The sequence below is a fragment of the Falco peregrinus genome, chromosome 6 (genome assembly GCF_023634155.1).
Source record: "Falco peregrinus isolate bFalPer1 chromosome 6, bFalPer1.pri, whole genome shotgun sequence".
In the NCBI taxonomy this organism is placed as follows: domain Eukaryota; kingdom Metazoa; phylum Chordata; class Aves; order Falconiformes; family Falconidae; genus Falco; species Falco peregrinus.
The window spans coordinates 72,722,442-72,745,511 of NC_073726.1; the positions used below are offsets into that span (position 1 = coordinate 72,722,442).

Sequence of the window (23,070 nt, forward strand, 5' to 3'; positions counted from 1 at the left end):
CTGTACTTAGCTGAACTCCCTTAAGTATTCAGTTTTAATCTGACAGATCTTGAGGTTCTCAGTTTTAAAAAAAAACATTTATTTTTTTTTGTGCATTTGTGTACCTACTTTCAAACTCACTTGTTAAGGATGTCTGTTGAAAAGCCTGGAGATACCAATACTTCTGACTTATGTGACAAGCCCATTATCATTATTATTAGTAAGATCAATAAATGGGAAATTCATTTTATGATGGATAATGCCTCTATAAAATGAAATAAATAAATAAAAAGTTTAGGGTATTTGGCACAATGTGGGAGCAGGATTGGTGCTGTAGGGATTGCAATGTAAAGAGTATTCCTAGAGTGTGTGTGTGGCCGGGCAACTAGCCATTTTGATTGCCCTGATAATCACTTGACATGCACTTCATTTTTAAATCTATTCAGAATTTACTATTAATGAAGAGAGGAAACTTTGTAAATTTTTAATACAGAGTGTAGAAGTTCTAGAATGAAGTAGTATTTTTTTTATCATATAAATAATGTAAATACCAAAATATCCTTCAAAGGTTCTGCTGGTATTTAAATATGTAGAGGGAAAAAAATCTACACAAGATCTTGACTATAACTTTTTTGGACTTTCAGAAAATTGTTAAGACATTAATGCCCGTCTTCCCTTCTTTGGGACAGAATTCAGTGTCATATGTCTACATATGGAAAAGGAAAACTCTCTACATGATATAACAAAATAGAAATAGCATGAAAAAAGTCATCATTCGCAGTAGAGAGTATTACATGATTTTTTTATGTGCTTACTCTCCTTGATCTGCAATGTGATCCTTAGAAGTAGCTACCATATAAATGAAGTCTATGGTGTAGTAGCTTCTATAAAATATTAAGTACTTTGTTAATTTAGCTCTTAACAGAATATTATTATCCACAAGTGGAGACGTTCCTCAAGATACCCAACTTTCGTTATGGAACAGCATATTTATTTGTACATACAAAAATACATAAACTGTTGGGTTCTTTGATTTTTGTTTGGTTTTTTGTTTTTCTTTTATTTCTGTCCAGCAGTATAGCTATTTCTCTAATCAAGAATTAATCTTGTGTATGTCTATGATCATGTGTTGCTCAGAAATTGCCCTGCATGAATGTGTCTTTATAGTTGTAAAATCCCTTTTTCTAATAATCCATACCCATTTGTGAAGAAGAAAAATGCTAATTTAAAACGCACTTAAATGTTAAACTAGAATTTTATTTAATTTTAATTACAAACTTTATACAGTAATTAAAAATATATGTGTATGTGTATATATATATAGATATATATGCATTTCTTCAACTGTACAGTAATTCAGCTTGTATAATGCTTTGCTTTTGGCGATGTTATACATGGCAACAAAGCCATGCCATTTTTACAGGTTTCTACTTCTGCTGGCAATGTATGCGTGCACAGAGAGTAAATCCTGCAAGAGTTCAATTTAGAAGTCTAAGTGGTAGGAAAAATACAAAAGAAAGGGAATGCACTCCTTGTAATGCACTGGCAGAAGGGTGAAACAGCTTCAGATCAAAGGAGGGTCTAAAGTTCTCAAAGAGATCAGAGTCAGCTGTAGTCTTTCTCTCCAGAACCTCCAGTATGAAAAGGTGTTGCTGTCTTTAATTACTTCAAATCCTCAACAGTTTTATTTAAAAGAATCCTGACCACCAGATATTTGAGGGTATTTTATATATTTCATTTGTGCTTTAGTTCTGCTCAAGGCAGGTAATGTGGAATTAATAATCTCAATGTATTTTTACATTTATTTGTATTAATGACAGGTGGTAACCATCTCAGTACAGTCTGCATATATACCTTTAAGCTTGAAAACAGAAAGTTCAACTTGGTATAATTTTTATTTTTTAGAAATAAAATGTTTGAGTTAGAAAAATGTTTTTATCAGTACATAGATATGCTGTAGCACACTAAAAGGAACGTTTATCAGTACAAAAACATGGGAATATTTATAGGAAAACATCTACTTTTTCAGAGATTGTATTTTAAAGTTTAATTAAGTGATACAATAATGCAGTAAAACCATGAATATTTATTGATTGATTGATTTATTGATTCATTGAACGATTGGAGTACTTAATATTTGAAGATTGCATTTTCCTTCCCTTGGGATCCACTTTTTTTTTCTCTTGATTTCCCTGAAGTATATTTCTAAGGTTATTCATCTAGAGTTTTGTGGGTTTTTTCTAATATGGTAATATTTAAAGATGTAAATTTATTATCAGTAAGACTTAAAAATTTGAGAGATATATATATATTGCAGAAAAGCTAGCTGTAGAAGGATTCAGTCCACAGGTGTCTGATTATGCAGCCTCCCACAGAATCACTATTTTTAGAAGGAACATGGATGTTTGCCAGCTCTCACAGGGATGGGTAGGAGACAATATTGGGGATAAATTCATAGTATCATAAAACCCTTAAAATTTGTGAATCATTTGGGTTCAGGCTTCCTTAAAAGTTTTTTTAAAGTGCTTCTACGTTCATGAAGTTGAGATAAAACGATGTTTTGCCTCGAAATCAGTCTGAGATACCAAATTTGTCACCAGTTTTCAACAAGAAGCATTTTGTGGAAGATAATTGGACCTCAACAGCAAATACGCTGTCCTCAGGAAACTATTAGTCACTAGTGATTTCAACATAGCCAGACTAATTTGTGGTGTGTTTGAAATTTGCGTCAGCAGATATGATTTCCTACATACTTACTAACATGAAATTTATAGTAACATGTTTCTGATAAATGGTATGTGTCTACTGTTTGCTTTATTTTTCTTTCCTTGTTACCAACAGCATGAAGTTGAAAATGCGATTGAAGCAGCTAAAGCAATCTGCAGTGTCCTCTCTTTTGTGGAAACCAGAGACATTAGTGATGCAGTCAAGAAACTCCGTGCAGTGTCATTGGTGAAAGCACAGGTAAAAGATGCCTGTTGATGTCCTAATTTTCCCTTTACAACTGGAGCTTGAATCATATCACTAATTTTCTGATTGATCAGAGCTATTCTACTGTCTCACTACATCTTTTCCCTCTGACAAGTTTTAGGTAGAGGCACTATTAAAAAAAGAAAAGATTATTGACAGTGTGTGACAGAGAAGCAACAGAGGACTTGTCCTGTGTTTGCCTGTAACTGATATGCTTCTCTGGTGTTCTTTCTTATTCCCACCAAACACACAAATCTCTGCTTTGCCACATCACCTAATTACAATCATACAAGTTCAAAGTATTTGACTTCCATATACTTAGCATAGTTTCTTAACAATAATAATAAAAAAAAAATATTCCTTCTGTAGTTGTCACTTCAGTTATGGGTTTTTCAGATATAAATGTCTCTGTTATTTATGCAGAGAAGGACCAGCATCATACAGTCCTGATTTTAGCTGGAATACTCATTCTTAAAATGCTGAAGTGGGTTTTCCAGGAGTTACTTTATCACCTGGGACTTTGGAGGGCAGCATGTATTTTCAGTTTTGTAATCAGCTGCTTTGGTAAGACCTTGGACACGTCACTATGACCTGATTTACAGAAGTTCTGAGCACCCAAAAATTCTTTTGAAGTCAGCATCTTGGAAATACAGGTACTCAGCAAATTTGAAAATCAAGCCATTAATCACTTGGATTTAGTCTGGTGTAACCTTAAGTAATGCTAATTCTTTCCCACCCCAATGGAATTCCCTCTTCACACTTTTTAAAAAAGTTTACTAAGTTACTGAGGATTTTTTTTCTTCCCTTGTGTGGTCTCTGTCTTGTCCTTCTTCCTCACAGCAAATATACTTCAGAAAAACATGCGAAACTGGGCAAGACACTTGCGTACTCAGACCATTACCTGCTTACAAAACTTTTATTCTTTCTCTTTATTGTTGTGAGGATTTTTTAGCCCATGGCTTGGATATCTGTAAGAACCTGGGACAGAAAAGTAAACAATGGGATAACTAGTGTTAACTGAGTGTTGATTACAAGCATGTCTACCTATATAAGTGGAATTTATTTAATTATGCCTCATGCAGTTTGAGATCCCAAACATAAGCGTGGGGAAAGCTAGCATAGTTCATTTTATAACATTTCTTGTGTCATAGGAGTGATATATAGCAAATTAGTCATATACAGTCATCCATATACACTTTGGACAGATTCAAACCCTCAAATACTCATCATCTTACAGGGGTGAATGTCTTCCTGAGAGGTGAAAAGACTCACCAAAGAGCAGGAAGTATGGTAATTGAAGAGACTCCAGTGATGCTCAGTAAATCTCTGCATTATTAGCCTCTGTTTATTCTTCTTGGATGTGGGGGGGGTGGAGGGGGTGGGGGGGGTGGGTGAAGGGTGGGAATAGCTTCCAAAATAGGTAAACTACAGGACCCAAGCAAATAAACTGTAGGACATCAATGTAGTTATCCGCAGGTTTGGGTTGTAAGTAAATCACTGCACCATGTTTCTGAGGCAGAGGACACTAGAGGTCACAGAGCAGACGTTGCTGCATGGCTCTAGGCAGAACCAGCTGTGGCCTTCTGGAATTAGTTATATGGGTGCTGTCTCTCTGAAGATGGGTAAGGAGTTAAGCTACAAGAAACAATATAGCTCTAGAGTCTTTTCACTATTGCTCAGAGCTGATCAGCTGATTCACTTAAACACCTTCCTTGCTTCCCTTCTTGGTCATGACTCACTGTAAATCTTGTTTCTATAACATCCTAAAACTTTTCATGTCCACTTCATCAGTTATTAGAAGTCACTATTCTGGGTAAATTCCAGTATAAATGGGTCTGTGACGGCACACATTTTATCTGGCAAGTTGTTGATTTAAATGGAAGTAAGAATATCTCCATTTAAGAAAAGTTCTTCCTGTATATTAGAGGGCAAATATAGCAGAGAAAGAGATAAAACAAGTAACAAGGGATTCACATTGTCTGCTTTTCAGTTAAGCCACAGGCTCTCCTGAGAGGCATCAGGCAGATCAGCGTCTTCCCCTTGAGAAAAGTATTTTGTCAACCCAGAATCTTTCTTAAAAGATAGATAAAGAACTTGGTCTAACAAACAGATAAAGAGGACAGTAAGAGAACATGTTCTCCTTCAGGAAGGAATTAGAGCAAGAGAAATACATTGAGACTAATTTGTTAGAAGATTTCTGTTGGAGTTAAGAGAAATTTAGTATTTTCTCTTCAAGTGTTCAGGTCAGCTCTGTGAACCCAATGTGTTAACTGCCTCCTATGACTGAGTACCTGAGTCTGTTTTCAGCCCCATCCTTTCTGAATCCCAGCAGAGAGATATAGTGGTCAAAGAGCCAGACCAGTTTGTATTAGTGTGCACTGTCCTGAGCAATCAGCAAACCCCACATCATGCCATACAGAGGAAGATAATCGGATAAAATCCAAAGAGTACAGGTCATCTTTTTCAAGTCTAAGGTTTCTGTTGATGGTCCCGTTTGCTCTCTGCATGTTTTCTGAGTCACTGTCATGCAAATACTGTTTTAATTTTAGAGATTAAGAGATTGTTGCTAGGCAAATAATTGAATTACGAGGTGATCTATCTTGTATCAAAAACAAACAATCCAAACCCAAACAAACCAACCCCCCTGCTCCAACTGTTCCCAGCTTGCCATTTCTCATTCTGCAGCATGTGTCCAGTTTCCAACTCCACTGTATGGACAGTCTCCAATATATGCAGGTTCTGCTGAACCAGCTTCCACATACTTCCTCACACGGAGGGAGTAATACGCTTTCCTTTTTCTGTTTTACCTATTTAAATTATAAGCCCTTCAGAGCAAGGAACGCCTCTCCTTATCTATATGTACAGTTTCCAGCACAGCAGAGTACCGGTCCTGGCTGTAATCTCCAGAGGCTAAAAATGATAAGTGGTGGTGATGATAACAACGGCGTTTGCTCATCTGTAATGAGCAAAACGATACTGTTTCTGAATACCCTCTTCTGAATGTTAAAAAGATTCTGTCCTGATTTAATATTTTATCACTAGTCTTAAAATATTCTTCTGTCCCAATATTCACATAAGAAGCTGCTCCTTCTTTCTCTTGGAGACTACTGACTAGATTGTTACTTATTTTTTTAGGTTTTTAAGTTACTGAGGTTTTGTTCCCTTAACATTTCCTTTCAGGCTTGCTTAGCTGAACTGGTTGTGTGTCCCTTGAAGCCTTCCTCCAAAGTCTGTCTATGACCTTGACTGACAATCCTCTCCCCCTGACTCCCTCCCTGGTGAAGCAGACCTGACTAACAACTGACTTCAAACAAATGGAAGGGGAGAAAAAAACCCCAAAGTCAAATTGTTCCTGCACCAGCAAGCGCTGTTGCTGCTGCTTGCTTTTTACTCCTCTGAGAAATAAGTGCTAGGACAGTCGATTAGACTTCAGCAATCTAGAAAAAGTTCAGTTTTGATTTTATACAGAGCTTCATCTTTCTCAGCAGCAACTGAACTATAAATGTCATAAAAGCAGTAAAATATATTTTTGTATGTTCTGTAACTTGAACACTGTTCCATTTTATGAAAATAGAAATTACCCATTATATGCAACTACTTTGTATAGAATAGTATATAAATGAAACAAAACAGATTTTTTCTATATTCATCAATATTTATACAAAGACAATGGACCAGTTCTCCTGTCTGTATCAATATATGTGGTCAAAATTAGTACTCAGCAGTTGGATATTTGATGAAGTACCGACTCATCCAAACCTTTTTGAGTTAAATTCATACTGAAATGCAGGGGCATTTTATGTGAAGTCAGAGTACTGACAAAATTATTAAATCCTGCAATATTAGCATGTATCACCAGTTTTCTTGAATTGTTTCTGTTTTGTTCATCAGCATAGTACCCCCAAGACGTTTTGTCAGTAGGAGAGGTTTTTTTCAGAAAGCAGGTAACTTGCACCACAAGGAAAGTGAAATTTTTGAGGCTACCTGTTACATCTCAATTGCTGCAGCATTACACATCGGGTAAGGGAGAAATGCCAGGAAGAAGTTCTAATTGCTTTTCCACCATGATTTCCTAACGCTTTAGTGTAATGTATGGTGTGGTTTTGTGTGGAATAAATTTTAATGTATCCATTTGGCAAGCTTCCTGGGCACATAGTGCCTCAGGAAAACTATTGCTTTCCAATGTAAATGAAAATCCAATGTAAATTACATAGGGTGCCAGTATATGTTTGTGTATACATATCTGTACATGTGTGCTTGCATACTTAAATAATATCTCAGTGTGCTTCCAACTAATTTTGGTTTTATGAAAAAAAGAAAACTGAAGAAACAAAGAAACTGCCAGTACTGTACATTCCTGTACCATGGTTAAGAGATTATGAAAGCAACTGGCACCAGTGATAGTTTCTTTTTACTGATTGCATCTCTTTACAAATATGATTCATTCAGTCTCTAACTAACCTAACCCTGGGATTTTAAAATCCATTCAGGGGAAACTCTGGGTCTGCTGCACAATTGATGTTTTTCATCTATTTTTGCTTCCCTTTTTCCTTCCTTTCTTACAGCAGTGCATGAAAAGTCCTAGGAGATCAAATCCTGCCAGAACAGGCACTAATCCACTATATATTAAATGGGCTGCACTATGTCAAAATTGTAAGTGTTGTTCCAAAAGGTTGTTTACTTTCCAAAATTTGAGAGAATTGAACAAAGGTCTCTGTTCCCATTTGTCTTACTTCATTATAAAGATTGTGAAAACATATTTCTCAGCCTGGATGTTGCTTTTCTTCCCTCAAGTAAGCATTTGACTTCTCTTCATATTTACCAGACAAATGCTGGCAGCTCCAAGCTGGGTACCAGAGGGAGAATGTACATCCAGCGTTGTACTTCTTATGTCACCTCTGCATGCATTGTAATTTTTAAGAAGCATCTTGCTGAATGCACATGTACTAACACAGAACAGTCTCAACTTGCTGCAAAGGAATTAATGATAGTCAACCTTTCCAGGACGTTGGTTCAAACAGTGCAAGCCACAGGCAATACTGAAACAGAATGAACTTGCTAGTCAAGATCTGTAGTTCAGTAATTTATTTTTATGCTACTTTGTTGCGTGTGAGTCTCATGTCAGAGCCAGGTGAATAGGTGGCAGACCAGCACCAGAGAGGGGAAGCTGGTCTGCCTGTGCTTGCCTTTGGGCCGAGGCCAGGTCCCACTCACAGGCCCATTGCAGATGCCACCTGTCCTGCCGGGAGAGGCACCGAGCTACCTGCCGTGACAGTTTTTCCTGTGCAAACGGGGAGGCACAGGCAGCAGAGCAATATTTAATTTTGCCCAGTGTCTGAGAAGCCTGGAACAAGGCCTGATTAATGGCAGTTATTGTACTTGGGGATTTAATAGAGCAGCTTTGGGGAAAAAAAAAAAAAAAAGAAAGCGTAATTAGGCTGGTCAGCTCAGTCTAAATAACTATCCTGAACTTTCAGCGGTCATAAGTGCACAGCAGTTCCTGCTGGCAGCAGTGGCATATGAGAGGTGGGAATCCAGATACAGAATTAATGTTAGGCATCAAGAGCTGTGTTTAGGCACCAAGGGCATAAACACCCCCTAAATCCCTGCACCTGGTATTTCCTGTTGGCTGTCTCTAACTACCTGCTCAAAGGCCTTTGAGGAGCATAGCTATTTTTGCTGATTTGGCACAGAGACATAGGTGAAATGCAGACCACTGGAGTGGAGACTTGGCTCTCCTCAGCTTTGAAAGGATGTTGAGGCTCCACCTGCTCAGCATGGTTGTGGATTCATGTCTGAATATATAAGGCATGTAAAGAGATGGAGAGGGTACTCTTATATCTGTTCTACCAGTGCAGAGGCTGAAAATGTAAATGTTAATAAGTGCTTTTTGGTATCTTGACATGCCTAAATACTGTCAGAAATCAGGTCCTGAGTGACTGTGTAAGATGTTAGAGAAAGCGGGTAGGTGGAAGAGCTGGAGAAAGCAGGTCTTGGTATTCTTGAACCTTATTCATGTCTTCTTTCATCATAACATTAGGTTATATCTTTCCCCTTTCTCACCTTTTTTTCCATGAGTGCTTGCCCTCAAACCATTATAACTACTATCTGTTCTTCTCTGAAGTAACTCATTAATTTTTCCCTTGGGTTTTGTCTTTATAGAATTCACTTCAAAGTGTGGGAACACCAGACAAAGGTAAAGTGTTATTTTTAAATATGTTAATTCAAGGTGTATCACCAGAAAACATATGTTGCTATTTGTTTATATTACTGAACTGTTATAGCTGGTATATTGCAGATGTTTACATATTTAGTCGTATTAAATTTTAACTTGTTATAATTACTTTATAAGTGATCTAAAAATGTAAATAAAACAGCATTTCCCAAAACTAATCTTGAAATTCAAATACGGAGAATGAACAGTACAGTGAAAGAACTGAGTACAGTTACTGGTGGTCATAACGGTTGTCCTAAATCCCAACTTTTTCTGGAAAATAAGGAATTTCATGAAAACCTAAAAAAATATTTTTTTGTGTATGGCTTTTCTACGCAGCTCCAATAACTCATTCCTTCCTCCTTAAGCTTTAGTTATTTTTTGTGTTTTGTTATATAAATAGTGTGTTGTCTTAAATGATACACTGTCATAAGAAGAGTAGTTTAACTAACAGTAACAAACAAATTCATAGACATTGCTTTATTTCATTCCTCAGATAAAATTAACTAAGATTCATTGGCTAATGCCCAGTGCTGCTAGCGTTATTGCAGAGCACCCCACAGATTGATGGATGTGCAGGAGTCTGGTCTGTCGTGGGTGCCTGTGTTGGGTTCCTGGAGGGACAGCCACACTGGGGCATGGGTCCTGCTCAGCCCTGCTGTGGCTGGCCTGCAACAGGCAGCTGGGGGTGTTACATGGATGCTTTCAAAAGGTCCTCCATCTGAACGTTGAGGTGTGCTGTGGAACAATGGTCTCTTTCCATTTTGTTAGAGGAAAAAAGTGGTCTCCGAGATTGACACACACACCCCCCACTTTCTTTTTTTCTCTTGTCTGTTTTTTGCGATTGCAGTGTGCTCAGAGAGGCAAAAAGGTGAACAAACCACAAAAATTGCAGCTGCCTTTCAAACACAGAGATGGCTCAAATGCAGGATTCCAAATGCCAGGCTTGTTGTTTCACCATTATCCAAATTCATGAGCAGCAAATAAAGAAACAGCAGTTATATTTGTAAGCTGCCAGCAAAAGCTAAGCAGCTGGAGGGTCGGAAAGTGGAGGGAGAACAACCAGGTGCATGAGGGAGGAGAAGGTAAATGCAGTTTGTAGGATTCTCCTCCCTTGGATATAGTTGTTTATCCCATGATTTTTTTGTTAACATTCTTGGCAGCCAGTAACTGTTGATGATGAAAATAATGAATAGTTACTAATCAATATCTACCTTAGAAACATCTTCTTCTGCATACTGTTCAGAAAACCTGGCTGGAAAGGATCTAAAATATTCCTCTACTTAAAGATATTTTCTAATCTGGGCTTCATTGAATCAGCACTTCCTCAAGGAAAATCTGATTTATTGAATAACAATAAAGAAATCAGATGCTTTTACTCTGTACTTCTCTGTACTTATTTATCTATGCCAGGAAAACTTCAACTGTGAAGAGGGATGTTTCTCTGTTTGTTCTCAGTGCACCCTAATTTCATAACAATTGCAGAATCCTTTTGGTAGTGTAATATTAGAATCTGCAACTTACAGGTTGCAAGTCAGAACTTGCCAGGCCATTAGTCATTCTGTGGAGAAGCCAACATTCAAAGCTGTCCAAGATAACAAAAATTCAAATTGACCTCTTACATGCAGCAGTACACATTTAATGTATGTTTTAATGTACTACGTGCCTTACATCTGCACCTATTAAATAAACTTATAAAAGCCAGCAAAATAAAGTTAGGCTAATGAGTGTTAACAGAAAACTCTACCTGTCATATCAAAGCTGGTGTTAAGGGCATGTCTGATAAAGTGTGAGAACAATGACCAAAACTGATCTGCTGGAACCTAGGCCTGATCCTCATGAAGTGGGCAAAGCTGTTCTACACATCTTTTATTTTGAGAATCACAAGCTTTCCTCAGTCCCTGTCTTCTCTGTGCTCACTTCCATGATAATGCCATTGTGCCTCCCATCTGTTGGCACTGAGCCTGAGAGGAATCCAGATGATATTTCTGCCTGCTGAGGCTAGAAGTAAAAACCAACTAGGGTGTGAGTTGTGCATTCCTGCTGAAATCATCTTTGTGTTTCCTTTTGCACCTCATTTGCTTCCCGCTCTCTTTACTTCATTATGCTTAGCTGGCTAGAATTACAGACATTCAAAAGATTCCAACCCTATGGCCCAAAAGTAAAGTAAAATCACCACCTTAGCTCAGTGCTGGTAAATTTTTCCGTATCTCTGGGAAGCTAAAAACCATGTGCTTTCCTTTTTCTAGCAGCACAATTGCAAATTAAGACAGCCGAGAAGGGGAGAGACTGCATTTCCCATTTGTATCTTCTTTTATGTGTATTCCTGTTTACCTTGCAGAAGAAAGGATCAAATCTGAACATCAAGAGCAGCAGTTACTCCAACTAGTAATTTATTTTTCCTCTCCTCTTCCTCCCTCAAGTGAATAGTTATTACCCTGAGTATCATAAAATAATTTTTCCTTCTTTATAGCTTCTCTCTACCACAAAAGAGAAAAAGATAAAGGATACTAGTAAAATTAAATCCTTACTTAATAATTTGTTTAGAAAATGCTTTAATCTAATCTCTTTAACAGAAGATTATCAGAGGTTTAATATTAGTCATTCACCATGGACTAAGCAAGTCGAACACTATATTGGAAATATCTAGGCTTGATTTAGTGTTCCAGTACCTTGCTCTGTTAACAGTGTTACCTCTGCAGACCAAATTACTTCACAGCTGCAAACAGAACAGTACTTATCCGTGCTATGCCTAAGTCTGGATCATGTTCTTTTTCCTCTAGATGAAGCCCTTAGAAGATTATATTAATATTTTAGTACTCAAAGTATTTTTTTTATTTCTTCTTAAATGTGAGGAACAATAGGGATTTCTAGACATTAACACCTTTCTGCAGCACCAAATGTTCCAAGAAAATAAGGAATAAGATTATTCATATTAATAGAAATTTAACATTGGAGTTTGCTGCAAACCAGAGTATGAGAAGACAGGCTGCAAGCTGGTGCAAAACTGAGTCTGTGTTTGTTTCTCAAAAACTGATGAATGAATGTTTATACAGTGTCTATAGCTTCACAACTTCAGGCTGGGATTTCAATGGATCAGACATAATAAGCAGCTTTTGGAATTGGATCAGTAGTTCTCTGGGATCCATTCCAGAAAGTCTAGTATGCACCATGAACTTATGATATTGAATCAACAGTGTTTTCCGACTGAATTGCTGGAGTTGCTATCTTTTCAAGTGAATGCAGAAATCAGATACATTGACAAAGATATATTTAATGAAGTCTTAATTACATTTAAGAAATTAAAGTAGTAAAGGTTCACTAATTCTGCTTGGGATTTGATAGTTGCTTCCAGAGCTGATTATAAAAACACTCACCTAGAAAGTTAAAAAAAACAACCAACCAAACAAAAAAAAAACCAATCAAAACCAAACAAAACAAAACAGAACACCAGAAAGGAAGGGGGAAAAAAAAGGAAGGTTTTTTTGGAAGTTTCCTATATAAAATTTGAAAACTCCACTTTCTTCTCCTAGCACAAAGGTGTTTTTGTTTTGGTTTGGAAAAAACACTTTTTGCTTTAGAATATGGAAAAATGCCGAGAGCTTTTTATTGGTTGCATTTCATCTCTGTGTCTCTCCTGCATTGTTTTCAGATCTGGGCATGGCTCTTTACCTCTAAGTTGCTGTCGTGTTACATCCCCATATGTTGTTCTGAAAGCCAGGGAGTTTTCACGCCAGACCAATTTTTAAATAACTGCAACCCCACACTTCTCCAAAACAATTAAACAGAAGTTACCAAGGTCTTATTATGCAAATAGTACAGAGATATTTCTGAAACCAGGACAGCAGGAGATTTTTAAGTTTCTTTCAACGGATAATTCGTAGGATTCTGCAACTAGTAGAAGGAAACAATACAGTAAATACTGGTGCTTGGAAACTGCATCTGATCAGTATTTGCATTACAGCCTTTTTATGTTTTGCTTTTATTTTAATATAATAATGGTCTAATTAACACTGCTTAGTACCTTACCTAAATCTTAAGTATTTTGTTCTGTGTGGGTGTGTGACCAACCTAAACTGTATTTAGGATCTTGCTTTTTTTCTTCTTTCTGAAAATAAGTTGTAATGAACAATATCAAGCTCCTGTTCTCCCAATATCTTTAAGGTGTCAAAAGGGTCTTAAGCCTTCATTCCACATTCTGTTCAACAAGATATTTTTCATGTTTCACCTAGAGAAAACATGCATACAGTCAGAAAGGGCATGATTAATATGTATTGAATTGATGTTATCTGCTAGTGCAGTAACAGCAAAGTACCTACTCTGTTGAAAGATCTGGCGCTAAAATCATATGTGAATTGAAATACTGCACTAAAAAGATGTAAGTGGTTTTCTGTAAGGAATAAACTAGTATGTTCCTTACTAGATCTTGAAGGCACCTGCAGATATATTCATTAACACTTTCAGGGATGTTGTGAATTGTTCTGTTTCTCACCAAGGGTAAAATTTATTCCTTCAGACACCGTGTACACGGAACGTGTGTCAGCAATAAGCATATCTGGCAGCTGTGGTTAAAGTTTCCTTCCCTTAGTCTCATCTCATTTCTGCAAGTCTTTTTTCTTCTCACCTTCAGTGAGAAGGTGATGACAAATAATTTCGCCCTGGAAATAAATTATGAGGTTTGAGTTGTGAGATTATTAATCTTGGCCACAATTCACTTTGTGATGTGGTGTATTCATCTTCTTCTAGATGCTGGCTATGCCTGGGACACCCCTCTAGATAACAAACTCTGGCATAGCTGAAGCTGTGAATCTGCTGTAGGAAGTCCATAGCCTGTGCTATGTAAATCAGTGAAACACCATAGTCCTTTCTCAACTAAGATTTATTAATCATAAAAGACATAAAAAACTGTAAAATCCCCTGGCTTCATGAATGAGAAATATAATTTCAGCACACCAAATCCTATTCAGCAGCTCATAAAAATGCAGTGAAAAGATGCTGACCAACTCTTGTGGGTAATGGACATTTACAGAATACCTGAGATGTTTGTCTCTAATTTAGTTAAGCTACCAGGCTTAACAAGTGAAGTGGGGGGGGTGGGGGGGGGTGGGAAGGCTGACTGACACAGAAACCATACGGTGTTTTTAAATTGAGAGCTGACAAAAGTAAGAAAATGAATGTAGAAAAAATCCTGTGACTGCAGACCAGGTCATACCTGGACATTTGCTTATACCTGAGGAACTCTATACCTGACAAGATCTTAATCTGAATCTTTTAATAATTAAGTAAATAATGCTGAAGTTTAATTTGTCTCCCTTTGCTGACAGCTGAACTGATTGCCCCATTGCTGTCTTCACCCCTCATGTGTCATTGTAGCAAGAGAGACAGCCTGTAGTCTCCCCTCCAGGCTCTGCTTCCAAATTGGCTCCATTTCTGCAGTCAGGCACAGACCCTACAAACCCATGGGTGAAAGGTGGAAATTTGAGAGGAAAAAGAACATTTCCCAGCTCCCTTCAGCAGGGCGTCTCAGGAACATTGCCTGCAACCAAGACTTTTAAACTTGCCCCATCTAGCCACATAGATCTTTTAGAGTGGGCAGGTCCTTGACAGATAGGAAATTTTTGTCACCTCACCATTGACAGATCAAAGCATGTTATAAATAATAAAGGCAAAACTTTGTGGGTTTTCTGCTTCCCCTCTCAGTTTTGGTGAGGTTTGTTTTATCTGTTTGGTTTTTAAATATCTGGAACTCAGTTTTGTGACTCAGACATTCTTCTGCAAACATGGCCAGCGGACAAGACGTCTTGGATATAGTGATAGGCATCTTGCATCTTATTCACTTCCTTGCCTGGCATATGTAGATTTTTTATTATGGAAAACATCTACCTTATTGTGTATGTTTCTCCTGGCCTGTTCTTTTGGGGTTTTGGTTTTGTTTGTTTGTTGTTTGGTTGGTTGGTTTGGTTTTTTGTTTGTTGGTTGTTTTTTTTGGTCTAAGTAGTATTCCTTTTTTTCTGTGGCTTATCTGAAATCTAATACATTTCCTCTTGTTCTGGAGACAAAATCTGAAACATTGTCTTACAGCCTAGAATATGGATTGTATAAAAACTGCTGGTGGCCAAAGGATACATTTCAGCACATAGCAGGAAGTTTACACAGATTTTGAACTACATTTCACCCTTTTTTGGAGAAAATGCTGAGAAGGTTCCACTTAGCAATCATTAACTTCAATAGGCCAGTTTGTATAAATAAAAGTTTTGCTATTACACTATGTCTACCTGTCTGCTACTTTGAACTGACTGGAGCCAGGGAGTCTCCTAAGTAGCTGATTTTCCTTAATGTAAACAGTGTGGTACTTTTCAGATAAAGTAGAAAATACTGGTTCAAATAATAGTCCACCGATGTCCTCTTATGAACCTCTTAAGAAGGCTTTATGTATTTGACTATAGGTAATTCCTTGGGATGTAGAAGAATTCGGGGCAAATTAAACATTTAATTTGGAAGGTACTAAATTATTGCACATGCAAGAGAACGGAGTATAAGAATAAAATTGTATTCTAGTGCAAAAAACAATTAAAGCAAAAGATTTGTTCAAAACAATTATGGTGAAGGATGGTAAATTAAGAAAATAGTAAAGAGATTAAGTAAAAAGATAATTAAAAATAAGTGCTAGACAGAGAAGTATACACAAAGAGTAGTCTGATAGTCTCTAAAATGTCTCAGTTTTCATATGTGGAAGGTGATTACCTAACAAGCTGCAGTATTCTAGCTGGTCCTTCATGGCTGCAATAATTTGCTGTCAGTATTTCCAGTAGCAAACTCCACTATATGTCAAACTATTTTGATATTATATACACCTCTATACATAGGTTACAATTGTTGATTATATAAAGAAGACTGAAATAATTCCTTTGCACTGTTTGCAGTGCATTTTGTGTCTCACTTCTGACTATTTGTTCGTTTAAAGGCAAAGGGTATCAAAGAAGGAGAATAAAATACTGAGGATTTTTTTTTTGAGATACTTCTGTCAGAAAACTGAGATAGCCAATTCCAGTGAATTGTGGTATCTGTATCTGATGTTGGGCAGGATTCCTGCCCCTATCCTATGTGTAAAAAGCTAATATAAGCAAGTCTCAGCTTTCCTATTCCTGGGATAATTTTTTTTTTTTCAGTAGGCATTATTAGACAGCTCACAGATGGCTGCCGCATACAGTGGCCAGACAAGTTTAGGCAGTATGTCAGGAACTGGAACAGGTAATGAGAGTATGCCCTTGATCATGTAGGAACCTATGAGTTAAAGGGGAAAAAAAAGAAAATCTGGGGAACTCATCTTGGAAGATAGATCTTGGAATGATACTCTGACACTCTCTCTCAACCTGTCCCTACCCTTAGAAATGAGTGCCTGTACCAGCTCTCTTCACTCGATGAAGGCTGGCAGGACTGGGGATTTTAATTTATACTGGCAATCAGGCAATATCTAGCTGCTCCAAAAACACAGAGAAAATGCATAAAAGCAAGTAATTGAAGAAAAATTGCAAAGCAGAAGCCAGAGGAAAATAACATAAATTAAGGCGTAATATAAATAAGGGTACAACCTGCATTTCATATATAGCTGTATAGATATGTATTTCAGTGTCCATCGTTGTGCAATCATAGAATCACAGAATGGCTTGGTTTGGAAGGGACCTTAAAGACCATCTTGTTCCAATTCTCCTACCATGGACAGGGACAGCTTCAACTAGACCAGGTTGCTCAGAGTCCCATCTAACCTGGCCTTGAACACTTCCAGGGATGGGGCATCCAAAACTTCTCTGGGCAACATGTTCCAGTGATCTTCTCTTATCCACAAACAAGGTAACCCTGTTGTAGAAGGCCAGCAGACTTGTCAGGCACAATTTGCCCTTAGTGAAGCCATGTTGGCTTGTCACCAGTCATCTCCTTATTTCCCGTGTGCCTTAGCATAGGTTCCAGGAGGATCTGCTCCATGATCTTGACAGGCACAGAGGGGAGAATGACTAGTCTGTGGTTCCCCAGGTCTTCCTTTTTTTCCTTTCTTTTTTTTTTAAAAAATGGGGGTTATGTTTCCCCTTTTCCAGTCAGTGGACTCTTATCCAGACTGACACAACTTCTCAGATATGATGGACAGTGATGTAGCCACTTCATCCACCAGCTCCCTCAGGACCCACGAGTGCATTCCATCAGGTCCCATGGACTTGTGCACCTTCAGGCTCCTCAGATGATCTTGAACCTGATGTTTTCCTACAGCGGGTGGTTCTGCATTCTGCCAGTCCCTGCCTTTGCCTTCTGTGACTTGGGCAGTGTGGCCAGAGCACTTGCTGGTGAAAACAGAGGCAAAAAAGTAATCATCAGGCCATGACCGTCTGAATGCTGACTATGTCTGATTGTGCCTGCTATTATATATATTGCATGAATTCCTTACATACAATTGCAACAGCTTTACAGTCTTAAAATTTGAGCAGTGCCTTTTCTCCATTCTACAGCTGCATTGCCAGTTCCCTTGAACTAAGTAGCTACTTTAGCTGCTGAAATTACAAAATGCCAGCATAATAGCAATTCTTCCAGCACAAAAATTAACAAACTTTATTGTCATATCTGAGGCGCACACTAACTTGCTGTAGTTTATAATGCTTAGTTTGAAAATGCCTTATTTGAAAGCACTGTAATGAAAGACTCTTAATGATACACCAGAAATGAGCTAAGTCTGGTTTCAGAAGCACAGATGGCTAATTGGCTTCAGTTGGTAAGTTATGTCATTTTAATTAAATTTTATTAAGAAGTATTTCAAAGCCAGAACCTATGGTTTAAGATAAATAAGATTCTTCATAAATGACCTATTGCTAACCTTTATTTATTTCTCTCTCTTTCTCTTCTCTCAGTGTTAATAGAGGATGGTGTGACTGAGCTCTCTATGGCCATCTCTTGTCTCATCCATGTTTATAGCAGTAGCTTTGATGCAAATTTCCAGCTTGCCAGCGTGCCTAAGAGCCCTTCGTGTGCAGACATCAGCCTGGATTCCCAGTTCAGCTTCACAGTTTATGCTGCCCATAACATCCCAGAAGCCTGGGTGAACAGGTAGGAGGAGATCCAGCAGGTGTTCACAAGAAGAGGTGTTATCTCTTAGATCACGTATTTTTCACATATACTAGGTTACCTCTGTTGTTTTGGTGATACTTCTGTCTTAATGTTAGAGACTGAGTAAGTGGGTGTGTCTCCACTGCTTTTGTAGCATAAAGTGCATTTACTTAAGATGGAATGACCAGGAAACTTGCAGGCCCCTTAAACAGATTCAGAATCAAGGAGGTGGCCCGGATGGTTGCCCTTGACCAGTGCAGAAGGATGGTAATAGAAGCAACATCAAAGCACTGGCCTTGACAGGTATGTTATCAAATGCTTCTGTAACTGACTTCCACCGCAGGATGGAGGAAAGAGTGTGTGCTGCATGCCACAGGACTTTGGAAGCGGACTTTCTGTGGTCTCCGCAGTCCAAGTAACTGGAAGGGTTGAAGGCCAGCTTAGCAAAGTAAACCTAGGGGTGCTTTTGCTTAGACGCAATCTGAATGAGGCTTTATCAGCATTTTTTTTTTTTTTTTTTTGCGCTTGGTGTATTCAAACCAAATTATTTGGCTAAGTGCGTGCACTGACCAATCCTCTGTGTAGATGGTGAGTAAAATAAGTATACTTTACAGGTCAAAATGCACCTAGTATATCAACATAGCACAGGAAAGAAAAGAGGGAGACGACTGTAATAAAAAGCATATTGAAAGATTCCCTTCTGCATTGTTTATCTGGTCAAATAAGCTGTGTCTTCAAATAGCTGCTCTTCCTACTCTGAGCAAAACTGGTGTTCTCTTCTTACAGCTCCAGTGTGACCAAAGCAGGACAGGTGACTACAGTCTTGTAGCATTATTTTTATGAGTCAAAATGATGTTCTCAAAGATTTTATTAATAGTTTCCCCTTGCTCCCTCTTTACCTTGAATTCCAAACAACTGATTAAAAGACAGTGGGATCATTTACATTAGACTGTGAGCGAGACTGTACTATGCAGCATTAGCTGTAATTAGCAGTTTAATAAAAGTCTGAGAGAATTTGAATTAGTTAAGGTAATAAATATGGAATTATAATCACTATCCTGATTTTTAGATGGTTATACTGTTCCCACTGCGTTCCAGAAAAATGTGAAATTACATATGGCCTAAAGGCCACTGGTGACTTGAATGCTGTGTTCAAGCATGTGCAAATGCGAGTCTCTCTTCCTCATTAATCTCTCTTTCCAGTCTTTCCAATATTCATAGCTAGCATGGACTTCTTAATATGGACTGCCATTCCGGTACTTACTTTCCTCAAATAATTTTACTAACTTCATTCACATGCATACTCCTCGTTCTTATTTCTACACTGCATGAATCCCTGCTGGCTATGTCACAGCTCTCATTTTCCCTTTCCCAAAGGTCATGTTTTATGATCTTGCTGCTGTTTGTAACATGTATTTTGGTATATATTCCTGCATATATATATATAACATGTATTATAAATGTCAGCATTTTGACATCCCAAACTGTCTGTCTCACATTATTTTTTTCTATACATACCACTAGGTGATAAATGGCTTTTCTTTTAATCATTTGGGGTAAGGAAGAGTGACTTGTCTTATGTTTCATAGAATCATGTTCGTGTCCTCTTCAATCCATCACAAATTCACTTTTGTGGAAAAGCTTTTTGTCAGTTTTTACGCTCTCAATTTCTTATTCCTGTATTACTGTCCTTATTAAAAAGATAGTTACGAACATTACAAGTTGCAGAATAATGTTGCAGAACTGATTACCTTTCTTTGTTTACTGTCTTTTCATTCTTTCTTGTTTCTTTTATCAGTTTGTTGGTTTATCTCATTTAAATCGCAAGCAGGTATGCCTTATTTGTTGCCAGTACATAATGTTGCTAGCTTCATGTTTGGCTGCATTTCTTTCTACTGTCCAAAAAAAATCAGATTCCTATCTACATCTGGATCATATGAAGTGATCTTTGGGACAAGGCTATAGTGTCATGCCTTTGAACTCACAGGGAGGCTACCTAAGCAAAATGCTCTACAAAGACCTAAAATGGGTTGAAGGGCATGCATTCTGACCAACCTTTCTAACTTCAGTCAGACTGAAGCATTGTGCAAGCATTAGTCTTTCCAGGATTAGGTCTTTATGGTCTATAAATCAGTAATATGTCTGTATATTGTGTATCAATACTTTTGTTTAAACAGCAACGTTTAAACTTTTGATTGCATTAAAACCTATTATTTCCCGCGCTACCCTCCAACTGTTTGTAATGTTTAGACTCTAGAGGAAAGATGCCATTTTTAAGATCAGAAGCATTTCCTAGTCTTATAAGGTATTTTTTTCCTTCCTCTGCGTTGATACTTATAGGAACTACAGATTTCAGGTCCTTTTCTTTGAATTAAAAAAGAGAGAGAGAGTGAAGAAAAAGCATATCTGTTACAATAGTTATAACAATTATTACAAAGTTCTGGAAGAGATCATTCTTGTAAATAAGGCAAAGCCAGGCACCTTCAGCCTACAAATGCTTCAGATTTTCATTTTTGAAATGTTCATATTTGACTGTTTCCCATGTTGATCATTCTTGTACAGAATGTGGTCTAAAGCTGAGAACAGCAGGAAGATCTCAATGTTAGAAGACTAATTAAGAACATTAGTTGGTTTTTCAGTATTCCTCTATTTTGGCAACAATTTTTTAAGATTTCAGTAAGAAGAATATGAAAGCAACAGATTAATCCCAGGCCTGGGTTATACTATGAAGCTAGTTGGTTAAGTATGTGAAGAATGCCAACGCAGAGGGCTTTAATGCTCCTGCTGTATGGATGTATACATTCCCTTGAGTACTAATCTGCTGGTTAAAAATTGGGAAAAGTAAGTATAAATAGATTTACTGTTGTCTGAAGCTGTATGATGAACAAGTTGTAACACTTCAAAACTTAGATCCAAACTTCCCTTGACTGCAATAATGAAAAATAGTCTTAATGACAAAAACTTGTAACAAAATTTAGGTGTTTTCAATACTTTTCTTAAATTCTGGGCATTAAAAAAAAACAAACAACCCAAAATAAACAAACACACACCCCCATTAATATGAAATTCATTATTTTGATCGGTTTTGCATGTAGGATGGACCTACACAAGTTTCTAAATGGTTAGTGCTAAATTTACTATGTTGGACATGGTATATTATGATACATTACAATTAATCTTTTTGTCTTTTTTCTTCCCCCCCCCCCAACTTTGTAGCTACAAAGTTTTCTCTTTTTCCTGTTCACTAACTTATGCTGGGAAGATAATATGTCAAGTGAAGATCTGCAAAAATATACCTGTTAAAAAAGCCTTCTTTTACCTGGCTGACTGGAATGAGAAGTAAGTTTTGGTCTGTGTTTGATAGATGTTCACCTGACAGATTTTACACATTGACTATTCATTAAAAAAAAAAAAAATAAAAATTACCTACATCTTTATTATGGATCTTATGAACAAATAAAACTCCACAGAATTAAGAGAAACACTAGAGAGATGGGAGTGAGAAAGGAGTGGGATAGCCAAAGGAAGAGAAATAGGACTAAGCTAAGTGTGGTTTGACAATAAGCTAAACTAAGCTGGCCTGAGAATGGCTCTCATTTGCTGGAGGCATCCTGGCGGAATACTGGAACTGAAAGGAGATGCAACCAAAGGCTATGTTTCTGTCCTCTTTTAAGGACTTCTACCCTTTGGATCCACATCTAGCAGGTATGCAATCCAACTCAAGAACCTATTGTAATGTTTCTTTAAAGGTTTTTTTTTTTTTCCGAAGGAACAAGGCTTTTGTGTTTTCTTTGGGTTTTGTTGGATTTTTTTTTCTTGTTTGGTTTTGGTTTTTGTTAGTTTTGGGGGGAGGGTTGGTTGTTTGGGGGTTTTTGGGTGTTCGGGTTTTTTGGGGGGGTTTTGTTTGTTTTTTTCTTTTGTCTTTTGTAAGAAGGATCTGCAGTTTTAAAATGAGGACTTTAGTTTGAGACTGTAATTTTAGAGTAAAGGCTACCAACTGCCTGTCACCTGCCTACTTTGAGAAAAATAACCCCACTGAAAAGCTAAGCACACACTTAAACAGCATTCGGGTAAAGCAATGAGATGACAAAAAGCATGTTTGCAATAGATGACAGAGAAACATGCATTTTTTTATTATTTGGCAGTAATATTGTATTCTTCCAGCTTCTTAAAGCATGTTGTTTATATTTACAGTCTTTGAAATTTTCGATATTTTATATCACCATTTACTGTATTCTAAAGCGGCAAGCAGCTTGATTACATTATAGCTGAACAAAAGCTACAAGTTATCTGAAAGATGTTTTTAAAATTATAATTGGATACAGAGTATAATTCTTAATTTCTGTTTGCCAATGGAAGAAGACCTTCTTACGTCAAACCTGTTAGGCATTATCTCAATGGAGATTTTGTGCAACATTCCTGAACAGATATAGAAACCTTAGTATGTCTGCCCTATGATTAAGAAACAAAAGGGGTGCATTTCTGCTAAGCAACTAAATTAGTTCTTTTACAGCCTAACATGTGCTTTGGTGCCCCAGTTGAGTCCACAGAGTGTGACTGTTAACCCTCAGTCTTTTGTAAGGTTGGAAAGTAACTATTATCCTTGTGTTTAAATTAATTGGATCATTCCCATTTGCTCTCCAGGATTTTTCACCTTTTCCAAGTTTTGGTCAAGTACTATCTTATGGTACATATAGACAGATATAATTGAGGTGTAGAAGAAGGATTATATTGTTTATAAGCAGTTTTGGCTTTTAAGAAGTGGCTGATGCCCTTCTGGAATGCATCTTACACAACCTTTTTCTAAAACAAAATAT

At 37.4% G+C, this 23,070-nt stretch overlaps 1 protein-coding gene across 1 annotated transcript in view; it reads left to right on the forward strand.

Moving 5' to 3' along the window:
• PIK3C2G (phosphatidylinositol-4-phosphate 3-kinase catalytic subunit type 2 gamma) overlaps positions 1 to 23,070 on the forward strand; it is a 208,105-nt gene that overhangs the window by 43,022 nt on the left and 142,013 nt on the right. Inside the window, 4 exon segments of the mRNA XM_055809289.1 lie at positions 2,821 to 2,943; positions 9,112 to 9,145; positions 18,058 to 18,253; positions 21,470 to 21,592. Of these exon segments, the coding sequence (XP_055665264.1) occupies positions 2,821 to 2,943; positions 9,112 to 9,145; positions 18,058 to 18,253; positions 21,470 to 21,592 (476 nt within the window).